The 13,422-nt window shown below is 41.0% G+C and overlaps 1 protein-coding gene across 9 annotated transcripts in view; it reads left to right on the plus strand.

Moving 5' to 3' along the window:
- Positions 1 to 13,422, plus strand: part of sgip1a (SH3GL interacting endocytic adaptor 1a) — an 84,301-nt gene that overhangs the window by 17,250 nt on the left and 53,629 nt on the right. For 8 of the 9 annotated variants that reach the window (XM_042416298.1, XM_042416299.1, XM_042416303.1 and 5 more), the window contains exon 3: positions 3,170 to 3,214. The exons of the other annotated variant lie outside the window; for it this stretch is intronic. In XM_042416298.1, coding sequence (XP_042272232.1) covers positions 3,170 to 3,214 — 45 coding nt within the window. The remainder of the gene's footprint in view (positions 1 to 3,169; positions 3,215 to 13,422) is intronic. 9 annotated transcript variants of the gene reach the window in all.

Raw genomic sequence — 13,422 nt, forward strand, 5'->3', positions numbered from 1 at the left:
AGTGCAATCGAAAATATCCTGCCTTAGTCTAAGTGAACACTAGATGGCAGTACAGGAGAAGTTGCTGGTTATCTAGCAGCCAAGGGAAGTGAGCAGGTATGAGACAAGAGGAATGATTTAGAAGAAAATGGGAGAGGGAGAGAGAGAAAGTGATGGGAAATAGATATGAGGAGAGAGCATAAATGATGAGGTAGATAAAAAGCCAAAAGGAAGGGAGGGTGCAGAACTAAATCAAAAAGGGGAGAGGCCAAGGAAGTCAGTAGATACAGCTTTGGAGTGAGTAAGAGAATGAAATATGAGGGGGAAGGGAGTTAAAGCTGGGGGCAGGGTTGGGGGGTGGGGACCCCCTCCTTGGGAGCATCTGCTGGGTGTTGAGACAGAGGAGCTGGGCAGGGAGAGACAGTGTGATGAAAGGAGGGAGGAGGCAAGTGACAGAGTGGGCCACATGGAGGCATCTTGACAAAATAATGGTGAAAACAGGGAAAAGGGGGAAGAAATCAGCAAATGAAAAGGGAAGAAGTAGTGATAGATGATGAAGAGAAAGACATTTGGCTGGGGGGGGGGGGGGGGGGGGGGGGGGGGGGGGGGGCTTAAGCATTACTTAGGAGGATGCATCAGGCACGTAGAGGCACATGGCTGGCTCTGGTTAAAGCATGACAGAAGAAAGAAGAGGGGGAGAGAGATACCCTGTTGCTCTGGAGAAAATGAAAATACACATAAACACATGGTGTAGATAGTATACATCCATATATGCATATGTGTCTATACAAATGTACAGTATATGTGAACAATACCCATACACCTCTATCTCTGTCAGCCCCTAAGACCGAACATTTTGTTTACACATATTTTCCATTTCTTTTTTGTGAACTGCCACAGCTATAAATGATTACATGGATTTCCTAGTAAGTCATACACAATCTGGAAATAAATAGAGAGAAATGCACTTTGCTCATAAAGTTTTCCCACAGATTTCTCTCAATTTTAATCAGACTCACAGAGTAATATTAGGAAAGACTACAGAAAAAACAACTCTCAGCCTGTGGTTAAAAGCACTTTAGTATCAAGTGTTTTTCTGTGGCAAATGTTGGATTTCCAATGATGCAGGGAAAACCCAAGGACATTGAGTAGATGTGGGGTTCCTCCATGAACCTCCTGAAAGCCTATGTAGGATTCCTTGACACAAGAACTGTATCTGTGTTTGATATGCACAGCATTTGTGTATGGACAAACTGAGTGTCGTCATTCTGTTTGTGGATTCCTTTTATTCATTTCATTTTTACACATTTTATTGCTTTTGCTTTTTAAATTTTTATATGTTTATTTGTTCTTTCTGGCTGCATTGTCTGTGTCGGATAGTGTATATTCAAAACAGAATAAATAAATTAGGTTTAAATATGAGGAAATGTATTGTTATGATTTAGGCTATACCAAAAAGGGGCTTCAGTATTTTGGAATAAATGCATATTACTACTGAACTCAAATATTTGTAGCAACAAGTCTTTGTTGTCATATGTAGGTGTATGTATGTTTGTATGCCATGTTGCTTTCTATATGAAAAATACATACTGGTAACTGTATAATATTAGAGATACACAATACAGAACACTGCCACTAATACAGCTAATGATGATGATAGTAATAGATTCCAATTGTTGCTGTATTCATTCCTGGTTCATGGCCAAATGTCACTTTACTGTTTCTTTTCTTGTTGTTGTTTTCCAGGTTTGCCTAATTGTAAGTCTCCTCTGCTCTTTGGTTTGTCCACATAAACACCCCCCCCCCCCCCCCCCCCCCTTCTCTCTTTCTCTTTCTCTCCACCCTCTAATAGAAAATTAATCAGCAAACACACACACACAAGCACACACCCCTCTCCAGGGGCCAGTCTGTCATCAGCCCTTCCTGCTTGTTGGTTGCATTTGTAGCCTGCGTTGCCATGACGTCACGCTGATCGATCCTCGTCCCGGTGCAGTGGGAAAGCACAGAGGCACAGAGAGACAGCGGAGTGAAACAGACTGGCAGAGTGAAGGGAAGGTGGGAGGGAACCGTGAGAGGAGGAGAGAAAGAAAGGGCAGAGTGAAACCACACCGATATTCTAAGGAGGGCGGGACACAGAGGCAGGCACACACGAGCAGCTACTACAGGAATAGTCACTGTGAGAGAAGGTGCAGGGCAAATATTTTGTGCAGTGGTGTGTTTATAATAGAGCCTGCGTGTGTGCTAAACATGGGTTGTCACTTGGCTCACACCTGCACGTTATTCTCTCCGTGAGCAAATAATTGTCATTCACCACTGGGCAGGCTCGGCACACTGCACTGATGTTTGTGTGTGTGTGTGTGTGTGTGTGTGTGTGTGTGTGTGTGTGTGTGTGTGTGTGTGTGTGTGTGTGTGTGTGTGTGTTTGTGTGTGTATTTTGTGCATTTGTGTATCCTCTGTATTTACTCTGTACATGTCTGTTGGCTTTGTCTGTGCCTCTATTTGGATGTGTAAATGTGTGTGTGTATTTAGTGTATCCGTACAGTTATTTGTTAAGCAAGAGAGGTTACTAATGTAGTGTTCTCTTGGGCTATGGTGTCAGGAGATTCAAGCTGTAAGCCATGTGACTCCACAAAGAGCCACAGGGATTGGCTGAGCCCATCTATGACCTCAGCAAACTGCCTCCGCCCCTCCTCAACACTACCACCCCCCTCCCTGACACACACATACACACACAAACTCCCTCCCACCCTCTCAGTCTCTCTGCCTCTCTCCCTCTCTCTACCCTGCTTCATTTATTTATTTTTTTTCCTCCAGTTAGCTTTTCCCCCACCTCTCAGCATCCTCGGCTGAATGTGTAGGTTAGAGCCGCAGTAGCAGCAGCAGCAGCAGCAGGAGCAGCAGTAGCAGCATCCATGGCTTAAGCCCCAGCTCTGATCGGCAGCTAGCCCGGCCAGGCCCCTACCCCTCCTCTCTCTTCTCTCTCTCTCTCTCTCTCTTTCTATCTCTCTCTGTATCTCTCTCCCTCTTTGGCTAGTTGACAGGCGACGTCTGGGGGTGTCGGAGGCTCACAGTTAGCCAGGGCGTTAGCCACACGCATACGGCTGCTCTGCTGCCCATCAATTTTACTGTATCTTTCTGATAACCGGGGGCTTCTTCTCTTCTCCCCCCACACCTCCTGCTTTCATTTCAGGCTCCTTGGAGATAGAGGAATGCAAATCTGCAACCATGATGGAAGGTACGATGACATTTTTGATTAATATACTGTCCCCCTTTCTGTTGTAATTCAGGGTAATCCCCCCTTTATGTCCTTGTCCTACACCGCTTCATCTGCTGGCAAGCGTGTGTGTGTGTGTTTGTGAGGTTCAAATGTCATAAGCCGCCCTGCTATTTTGAGTGCATACATTCCGGTGACTTGCATGTTATTCTTGGGAAAAGGGCACAGACACTGAATGTCTACCACAGATGCACAATGGCGAGGCTAATTGAACCGTGTGTACCTTTTGTGAGTTTGTGTCTGTGTGTATATGTTGTCCACCCCCCCTTTCCCACTTCCCATCGTAAAGGATTATTTGGATTTATTGTGCAGGAGGGCTTATGTGCCCAGCTGGCTCACTTGTATAAATTCTCTTTGTATGGTGTACTCTGAAACACATGCACATACACACACACACACACACACACACACATATACACATAGTGCTGTATGACTCTACTGTGTATCTCCTCACATTGCCATTTTACCCAGTATTTGCGTGTGGATTGCATATCTGTATGGGTGGGTGCATGCATGCATTTGTGCCCACCCATAGTTGGACTGATCCATCACTGTTAGGTTTAGCATAGTGAGGAAAAAGAGAGTTGACGACTGTTTTAGTTTCATGTCCCTTTAATTGATAGCATCATCAGGGGGAAGGCCAGTGATGTAGGCATGAATCCCTACAGCTCTGCAGCTGGCACACGAAACTCTCCATACGTTTCATATGATATCTTTTATTTCTTATCTTCATGTTGTTTAGGCATCCTATATTTAACATGTCATGGCTATGTATTTGACCGGAACAACCTAGAAATGTTGCTTTTCACTGAATCAACCTTGAGTTATGTAAGCTTTCAGTCCATGATGCCTAGGCAACATTTTGAGGCAGTGTACATATAATAAAAAAATCAACATTAGCCATCTGCACACAAGTATATTTCCTTAAGATGATTATTTTTTGTCTAAGTTCCAAAAAGAAAGATGATAGTGTTCTTGAAGCCTGTTTATTCCGATGCATTTAGTGACTCCATCCCAGTGTGTCTGCTGCCTAGGAAGAATCTCATTAACTGGTTGTCTGGTTGCTTTCGTGTATCTGTGGTGGTGTCTTTCTATCGGTGTTTAGGCAGGAATGATGTGATTGCTCCCTGTTCATGTGCTGTTGGCTCTCTTTGCCTTCACACAACAGAATAAAACATGTTGTTTTATCGTACCAGTGGCCAGGTCATTTAATTCAGGAATAAAGGGTGGTACCTGCATATTGATTTTGGACAGTAAATTTTAGTGACAGCTTTTCTGATAGTTTGTAGTTTTCATTAGTTTGGACTTAGTGATTTTCATCAGTTCTCAGTCATATTTAATTCACAGTCCCAAACCACATTTTTTTCTCATTTGGAATGCTTAGCCTACTGGCTTGAAGTGTGTTGCACATTTCTGCTAAGATGCCATGGAGGATGTTGTTATGTTTGCTTAGCCAACATTTCTACATCTTGCAGAAGTGGCAGTTAAGTTGTGAAATTTCATGAAAACAGATTAAATCAGTAAATCAAACATCACCGTGCTACAAGGGAAATTTGGTTTGCAGACAGGGTAGAATAGTAAAGCAGTGAACTGGACAGTAAGACACATAAAAATAAAGGGTGCCCTGCCATTGGTCTGATGGCCCACTATTCTGAAACCCCAATAGTTTGAACTATTGGGTTTTCGGTATAATGGGCATTTGGACCAATGGGCAGTCCCCAAATAAAGTAAAAAACTAAATGGATCACTGCCACACTATACATCCAAATAGGGAGTTCTTACTAGGGGTGGAGCTGAATCTGAATACAGTATTCAGAAAAGAAAAAATAGTGGATTTTTACAAATATTTATTTCGTACAAATATTTTAAAAATGATTTGTTTTCGGGAAGGAAAAAAAAACCCATCAAATAACAGCATGCGGGTCGGTTACATCGCTATCGCAGTCTCTCTCCTCTGCTCCACTGTGTTATGTCTATTAGCGGGTCTCAACAAGGGGAGTCACATCTACCTGTTGCATGACGCATATTTCCTCATTTGGACATCACTTCCGGAGTTGGGGGTGTTCCCCAGAGACAAAACTGAGGTACAGACATGCACAAAGTACTTTCAAGGGACTCTCTATAGCATATTGTTCCCCCTCTTTCTGTTAGGTTGTAAAAAAAAATAGGCAATAAATGAAAAGTGCAAAGCAATAATTGCCTTTGAAGTTCTTCCCTACAACTTACATGCTATGCTGTTGTTGTTATGGGTGTATAAATAGCTACAGGTCTGTCTATGGAGTGGCATGGAGCGGAGTTTTAGCTCAGTTGTCAGCACAGTCATCTATGATCTGGGAGACTTGAGTTCGAGACTTGGTGTGGGGACCTCCTTCTTAAGATAGTTTATTGATGAATACTTATTTCAACACTTTAGCATCCTAAAATTAAAAGTGTAATAAAAACAAAAACTGGATTTTCACGTCTATCTCCACTTTTATTCAAATACAAATACAAATAATTTTGCTATATCAACAAATACAGGTACAAATACAAATACAGGGCTCTCTGCACATCCCTAGTTCTTACCTCATATAATCCACTGAAAACTGTTTAAAATCATGTAACCACGTTATTGGTGATCTGTTGAACTTCACAACTGTCCAAAACGAGTTTCTCATTTTTTCATGTCCATTCTGTCTGTTAACGGGTAATGCATGGTAAATATAGATCTATGTTTACTGGTCTGCTGTGTTTAGTTGGGAGTAGATATAAAATTAAATTGAGTGAATCATATTTTAATTAGTTTAGGTGGCTAATAAAAATATCATGTGGTACAGAAGGCCACATCCGTTTTGTCCTTGTCGGAGTTTGGATGGAGCTGTGTTTGCAGCACACACCCACCTTTCTCACCACTCATTCTGTTTTTTCCCCTTTAGTATATGGTTAATTATTGTTTATTAACCAATAAGTATATTGAAGGTAAAGCCTAGCTCTTGCACAGCATTGATCAGTAAGATGGGATAGTATGTGGTCCACCTTCCATGTTGCATTGCACAGATGTATACAAATCCTTGATTCAGTTTTATGTACAGTATTGTCTCCTGATACAAAATCTGAAACACAAGAATACTACACTGGCAGAAGCAGTTGGATTACACACTGAGTCTTTTTAATATAAAATTCTCCAGCTTTACTTCAAGCCTGTGATTGCCTGCCCCACCAACCCCCACCTCTTCTCCTACAAGTGTGCTGTCCTGTCATTGACTACATTTGTCACGAGCCAGGTGCCAGGTTATTAGGTAACAGTTGCAAGGGAAAAAAACAGTCCACAAACAACTTCCCTTCCATTTACATGGCTAGCACAGGCTTAGCATGGACTGTGTGAGGGCAGGATTACAGTCAGGTGTTAAAATTGGAAGCTAATCCTTGTTAGCTCTGCTTTTTAAAGTCCCATGCAATGGCCAGCATGGTTGTCCCTGGGTAACACATGGGGTAGAAGACATGGAGTGATTACTTAATTTTAGTTCAAAAAGGACAGAAGCATGAATTTGATAGTTTGTGCTAGTCTCAGGAATGACAACCCCCTTCCCTCTAGACACAATATAGTGGATAGAGACAGGGATGTTGTGCTAAATAAAACAGTTGGTAAACTGTGACCTCCAAATGAGCATAATGAAAATTACTTCCGGCAAAACCAAAAATCCATCATACTTTCAGAAAAAAAAACTCTATGAATTATTTTTTCCTTAAAAGACCCTCTCCAGGTATATTTTATATCAATCTAAAAGTACTTTTCATGTATCATACTTACCACATATCATGATAATTTTCTGAATTAATATCTTGGGATCTCTGCTTGTGGTGCATAGTGTGTATATTTAATTGCTAGGCAGATTTAATAGTAACTGTATTTTACTATTAAATTCTACTATTAAGTTCTTGTGTGCTTTCTTGTAATCACTAGAGCCTGAACTTGTGTGGTAGTTGTTTCACTGGAAGTTTACTCAGCTCTCCTGAAGATAATCATTGCCAGTATAGCGTGGGATTCATAATCCCATTGGACTGTGAGGGTAGGAGCTAAAAGAGGTGGCAGATATATTAAGTGACACAATAGTGAAGTTTAATAAAACACTTACATTTCTAACAGCATAAGGACAGTGTATCTCTTGAAAACCAATGGACAGATTACTGTGCAGTTTACTATGGATATTCCTTATCACCAAAGGATGAATCCTAATGCATATAATGACCCTCTGACTTTTCCTCTAGCACTACCAACAAGCCAAAACATTCCCCTTGCACACAGCATCTATTAGGCAGATGGCCATGACATTTTCTCATGCTCCCTAGCGCCTAAACATTTCACATATTGGGCACTTCCTCTGTTTCCACCCTTGGACTAAAATGTAAACTTTGTACACAAAACATCTCATAATCATATCGGTAGACTGTTACAACTGAGCACATTTATGTTCCCAATGGGAAAACCCGTTTCATTTTAATGACCCCATGGCATTTCCCGCAGCACCACAATCAGGAGAAAGTTAACATTGTGGTCACAGTACGGATAAGGCTCTAAGAATAGCAAAATTAATTGTTGTCAGTATGTCTTCAGTATATATAGTTAGTATGTTGTTGACTCTGTCCTACAATTTTGTAGGGTGTAATGAACGGTCTCTCATGGCCACTAGCAGGGCTTCAGATGTGTAGTCTTGTTAATCCTAGTTACTAGGAGTAGGAATCAGACTGTCACAGGGAGGCCGAGTACTTAGAGCTTGCTGGGCTGAAACTTGGATAAACCCTTAACTGGAATGCTGCAGAGCAGAGGTCAGAGAGGACATTAGGCCATATGGCGGACTCCACTTCATTCCTTTAATGGTCTATTACCTGACTTTATGTTAAACCATAACTTGATAATTGTTCGCTTTTGTGTCATTGTAGCTGAGTTGGGGTTGTCAAATTACACTATACATTACGTTACATTACACTATAAATTACATTATATCAGTATGATTGTACTGGTTTTGCCAGGATACAATTAAAAACAAATTAAGCTCTAAATTACCTGTCTTTGTGTTTCAACTCATGTCATGCATACAAGCATGGAGGGTCATGTCCACTGACTCAGCTTGTCAAAAGCATTGCAGCATAAAATAACATCTCTTTCAATTTAGTTGTAATGAAAGCATCATGATATTGCTGCAGAGAGTCCTGTGGAATAACCAGTCTGTTGTTGATGCGTCTAGTGCCAGCACTTGGACTACAACTTAACATTAACCCATCACTATTATGAGCTTTGTCATAACAGGCTTATGATTCTGTTGATAATGAATATCTAATAAACACTGAAAGACATTGGTTTGTCATATTCCAGTTTTTCTCTTTCTCCTTTCTGCCGCACAACCTTACCTACAACAACATTGGCAACATTAGCTTACATGAATAATAGGTTTAACCATATCATACAATAATTACAAACATGCAACTGTACTAACCTAACAGACGCAAACACAGTGGTTTATAGAACATTACCATGACAAAAACTTTGCTGTGATCACTTGGAAATGCTATGGAGAAGGATCAGTGATGTCAAATAGTCAGCATGTCTGCGGTCAACTCTGCTCAATTTACCCGCATAGCAAATACGCTCCAACTCTCACTCAGAGGGACTCTGCTGTCATATGGTTTCCCTGGTAACGACCATAAGGCTGACTCATGTCTGTTTTTGTAATGAGCTGGGCAGAGGCTTCCAAATGTAATTTTTCATTGATTTCTGAATAAATAGGTATTTGTTGTGTTCGAGTAGGCACAAAAAAAGGACGGAAGCCAGTGTTGCACCAGGCCTGTTCAATTGTCGTGGAATTGTTAATGTTATATGTTTCGTCTCGTAGCCTTTTGTGCAACGATTGCTGAACTGACCCTGTCGCATACCCAAATGAGTAATTTGATGTCTTGCCATCAGCCAAATGCATAATAACTCATGTGGGCTGATGCATCGGAAACAGCCCTCGGTAGCCTGGGAGAGATTTTATGATGGTATGAAACAGAGCAGCATACCTTCTGTGAATATGAAATGCAGAATGCATAATTGTATCTCCCTGTCGTCCGTCACTTTGAATAAACTTAACAACTGGTGCCACTGATTCTTAGTCCTGAGTCATAAATTGAGTCCCTGTTATTCCTGGTATTAGTCTAATCTGGTGGCTCTGGTCAAGAGTCTTGAATAAACACAGCCTTACACAGACTCACAGATCTACAAATCATTTTTACTGGAAGACATTTTGTGTTAATGGTAACATCTACAAAAGGATGCGTTGCTCGTAGACAAGGCTACATCTGACGTCAGCGTGTATTCTGGAGAAGTGACAAGTGTGCATGGATGCGAACACGACATTAGACAATGCCAGCATGAAAAACGCATGCATGTGGATGTCTGTTCAATCATCAAAGTGCTTGTTTGTGTGCGTGTGTGTCTTCTTCACAAAGTGTGGTAGACACAGAGGAAAGCTCATTGTTGAATGTGTCACAGTAGAATGGGTCCATTGTAGTTGTTCTTGACAATAAGTTTGACAGAGACCCAAATGAACTTTCCCACAACAAAGACACGCAGGGACAGAGACTCAGGAGAGGAGGAGATGAAGGGAAAAGCAGTCAAAATGAATTGGCTTGTTCTCATTTGTACTCTCCATAACACCGTATTCATCCATTCATTCATAGACACAGCAGCAGAACAGCCTCACAACAACCTTCCCAAATTCCATTTTGTTCTCTGTGCAGACACACCCACTCACACTCACACACTTATGCAATGATGCCTAAGATTCAGAGCCAGATAAACAAACATGTTTGTGTAATCCAGTGGCAGCTTCTCCAGTGTAATCAAACTGTTTCCTCTGAATGTCATATCGGATTCAGTTTGAGAAATGTCTTTGTCAAAAATGTCATCAGATAAACATGACTTTTTGAGGTATTTTTGCATTTGACAGGACCATTATTCAGTCTGTTTGATGATATAGAGTAGTTAAAAATGAACATTAAATCTGCACATTGTACTCAATGTAGCAGGTAATTTTCCTTGACTAAATGATAATAAAAATAATTTCCATGCAATAGTTGCTACTTATCTCCCCATCAGTGGTGTACTGATTTTATTCATATCGAAATATTACACATAGCACATTAAAAACAAGCAGGAATTAGCACATAGCATTAACCAACAGCCTAGGAATGCTGTTTGCAACCTGACAGGGTCCACACAGAGATTAGAGGAGCCTGCTGTCAAAACAGTAGGTGATTTGCTGTCAAAGATGTGTGGTCCAATTTAATCAGTGGTAGTTTTATCATAAGAAAACAAGTCTAGTGTTAGGGCTGCTGCTAATGTCATCACCGTGATGGCTCCTTGGGTGCCTTTGTGTCAGGGTTTATGACAAGAAAGGAACAGGAGAAGTCTCTGTATATCCATAAATAAGCAGAATTCAGGCAAAAAAACATTTAAATATAGTTCAGTGTCCCATTGATGACCTTTATGCTGTTGTGTTGATGTGAGAAATAACACAAATCTTAGGGAGACAATGTTTTATTTATTTGTCTTTTTGACTGAATTGCCATCTGTGTCTCTGTATAAACACACACACTGTAACACACACCACAGGGCTGTGTTCAGGTCACAGCCTAGGTCAGCCTGTTAGCCTGACATCATGGATTACACGGTCTCCCTGTATCTCTCTCTTTCAGTTCTTTCATAATAGTGTCTTTTATAGAGTCCATAGCAGTGTGGCAAGGAGAGCAATCCACAGTACCCAATTAGAGGAGAGACAGACAATGAAAGAGACACAGAGAAAGAAGCTGACATAAGCAGGACATAGAAGGGGAGAGAATAGCATACTATACAACCATTGCCAGGAAGAAGCTGATAAACAAAATGAGGTGTGGTGGAAATAGAAAAGGAGATGAAGTGAGTTAAAATGTCTGAGTAGGATAGCGTGAGACTGCAAGAGATACATGGAGAGCAGCAATGTGTGTCAGAACCCCGCAGGGAGAGGGCAAGACAAATAGATACAGAGGGAGGGGGGAGAGGACAGTGTGATCATGAAAGGCCTGTATTTTGTTGATTCACTTCCTTGTTTTTGTGACATCAGTTGCTTTTTTGGAATTGGATCAGCTCATGCGGTGGAAGGGATGATTTAGGAATGAGAAGCAAAGCTATGCCTGAACTTGGCATCCTCAATTTTATTATTATTTCTTTTATTCTATTATAACTTTATTGCACCTATCTGTATCTGGATTCCCATCTTGGTTCAAAATGGCAGCTTCAATTACATCATTATTTCTGTTACCACTCCTGCATGTGCAGAGAGAAAAAGCAACACAATCTCGGAAGGTTTACTAATTCAAGTTGAGTTATGCTGTTTTTCCAGAGGCTCGTTCACAACAGCGGGTCCATCCAGATCCCTGCATCAACTCATTCACCATAATTTATTGCCCCAGATCGGTAATGATTTCGGTGGCCCTGACTTTAGTGGCATCTCTGTCTTCACTTTACCTCTGCTGTTCCCACATCCTCTGCCTCATACCATCCCCTCTCCTTCTGAGAAGCCTTTGGTCTTTTTTTTTTCACTAATTTCTTCCCCCAAGTGTCTTTTATTTCCTGTTGTTCTGCAGACGTGAAACTCTTGATGTTTTTTTATATTATCGAAGACAAAGTGAATAGACGTGGTGGCAGGGAAACCCTCAGGGAAGTTATTTTGGCAATCGAATATTAATGTGCCTCTATGTATAATGTATGTAGCTCCCAAGCTGACTGTTAGTGCTTGGCTCAATCTCCTTCGACGCCACTTAATTAATAAATTAACATCAAATCTCATTGCAACTAAATGGATTTGTTGGGCCTTTTTTTCCATTCGTGAGATAATTATCAGTGCCAGTGATCATGGTGCTAGTTGATGCACTGATGAGATATGTTTTGTGTTTTTTGAGTACCACTTACCTTCAGCTTGCATCATCTACTTCAATTAATGATTTCCTGAGTTTCCCAGTGGGTTACATATTTAGGAATACTGCCAGGGGGAAATACAAAAAGCAAGATATACTTTTTCCACTTAAGAAATTGAGAATCATGCCAACATTACTCAAACAATAACTTATTGTCTGTATTGAATTCCAACTAAGGCTAGCGTCAGTGAAGAAAATAGCATCTCAACCTTCTTTAAAATTAGTTTCTTCCTGTGAGATTGTTGACTGTTGCTGACTCCATTTGCTCTTTGATTCTGGGAACTTACACACGAACATCTGTGTGTCTGTTTTATCACTGGTATTTTAGATGAAGTATTTTAACATGACCTCACATTATCATATGTCCGTCTAACTATCTGTGGGAGTAAGCCCTGAAATACAAGATAGACTGCTGACATCTGTTTTTCATGTTTCCTTTTAGGTTTTAGTTTTCATGTCTGTTTCTTCCTTCCTCCCTCCATTTTATAGATAAGTTCTTTCAACACTCTGTCCCAATGTTTATTAGGAAAAAATGGCATATAATTCATCCATATATGTGTGAGAAATCCCCTCTTTGCTATTATCTGTGGATGTGTCTGGGGCAAGCATGTATGGCTACGAGCCAGACTAGTGCAAACAGATGTCCGTTTCAATCAGTGGAGGATGCACTAGCACAGTGACGCAGAGACACAGCTACAGGAAGAGATTAGCAGCGTTTAGATTGATACTGGTTGAGAGATGTAGTGAAGCAGGAGGGATTGAAAGGTTGGAGTGCTGAGAGAGAGAGAGAGAAAGAGGGAGATGCAGGGATTGAGGGTCAGAGAAATGTAATTCATGAAAGAGGGATGAACTGAGTGTTTTGAGGATGTGATTAAAAAAGTAACGCAGCATGGGTGGAAGTGTCCGGCCAGCTGTGTGTGTTTTCAGGCATGTACTGTTTGCATGGAAAGTTTCTGTTTGAGTTAGTGTGAGACTTTATGTGTCTGTACTTTTTGCATACATAGGGTATAGGCCTGGTTAACATCCATATGCAAGAGAGCGAAAGATAAATGCATCGCTAGACTTAGGCCTATCTCTTTCATTTTCACATGCAAGGTCATTTTCACACCTTGTACTTCCGCTTGTTTGCACACACTGATTCGTGTGACTCTGAAAGTAAACGTGTTTGCAAACTTAAGTTGATGTCACTCCAAAAAAAT

This window comes from Thunnus maccoyii, chromosome 7 (genome assembly GCF_910596095.1).
Source record: "Thunnus maccoyii chromosome 7, fThuMac1.1, whole genome shotgun sequence".
Classification (NCBI taxonomy): Eukaryota; Metazoa; Chordata; class Actinopteri; order Scombriformes; family Scombridae; genus Thunnus; species Thunnus maccoyii.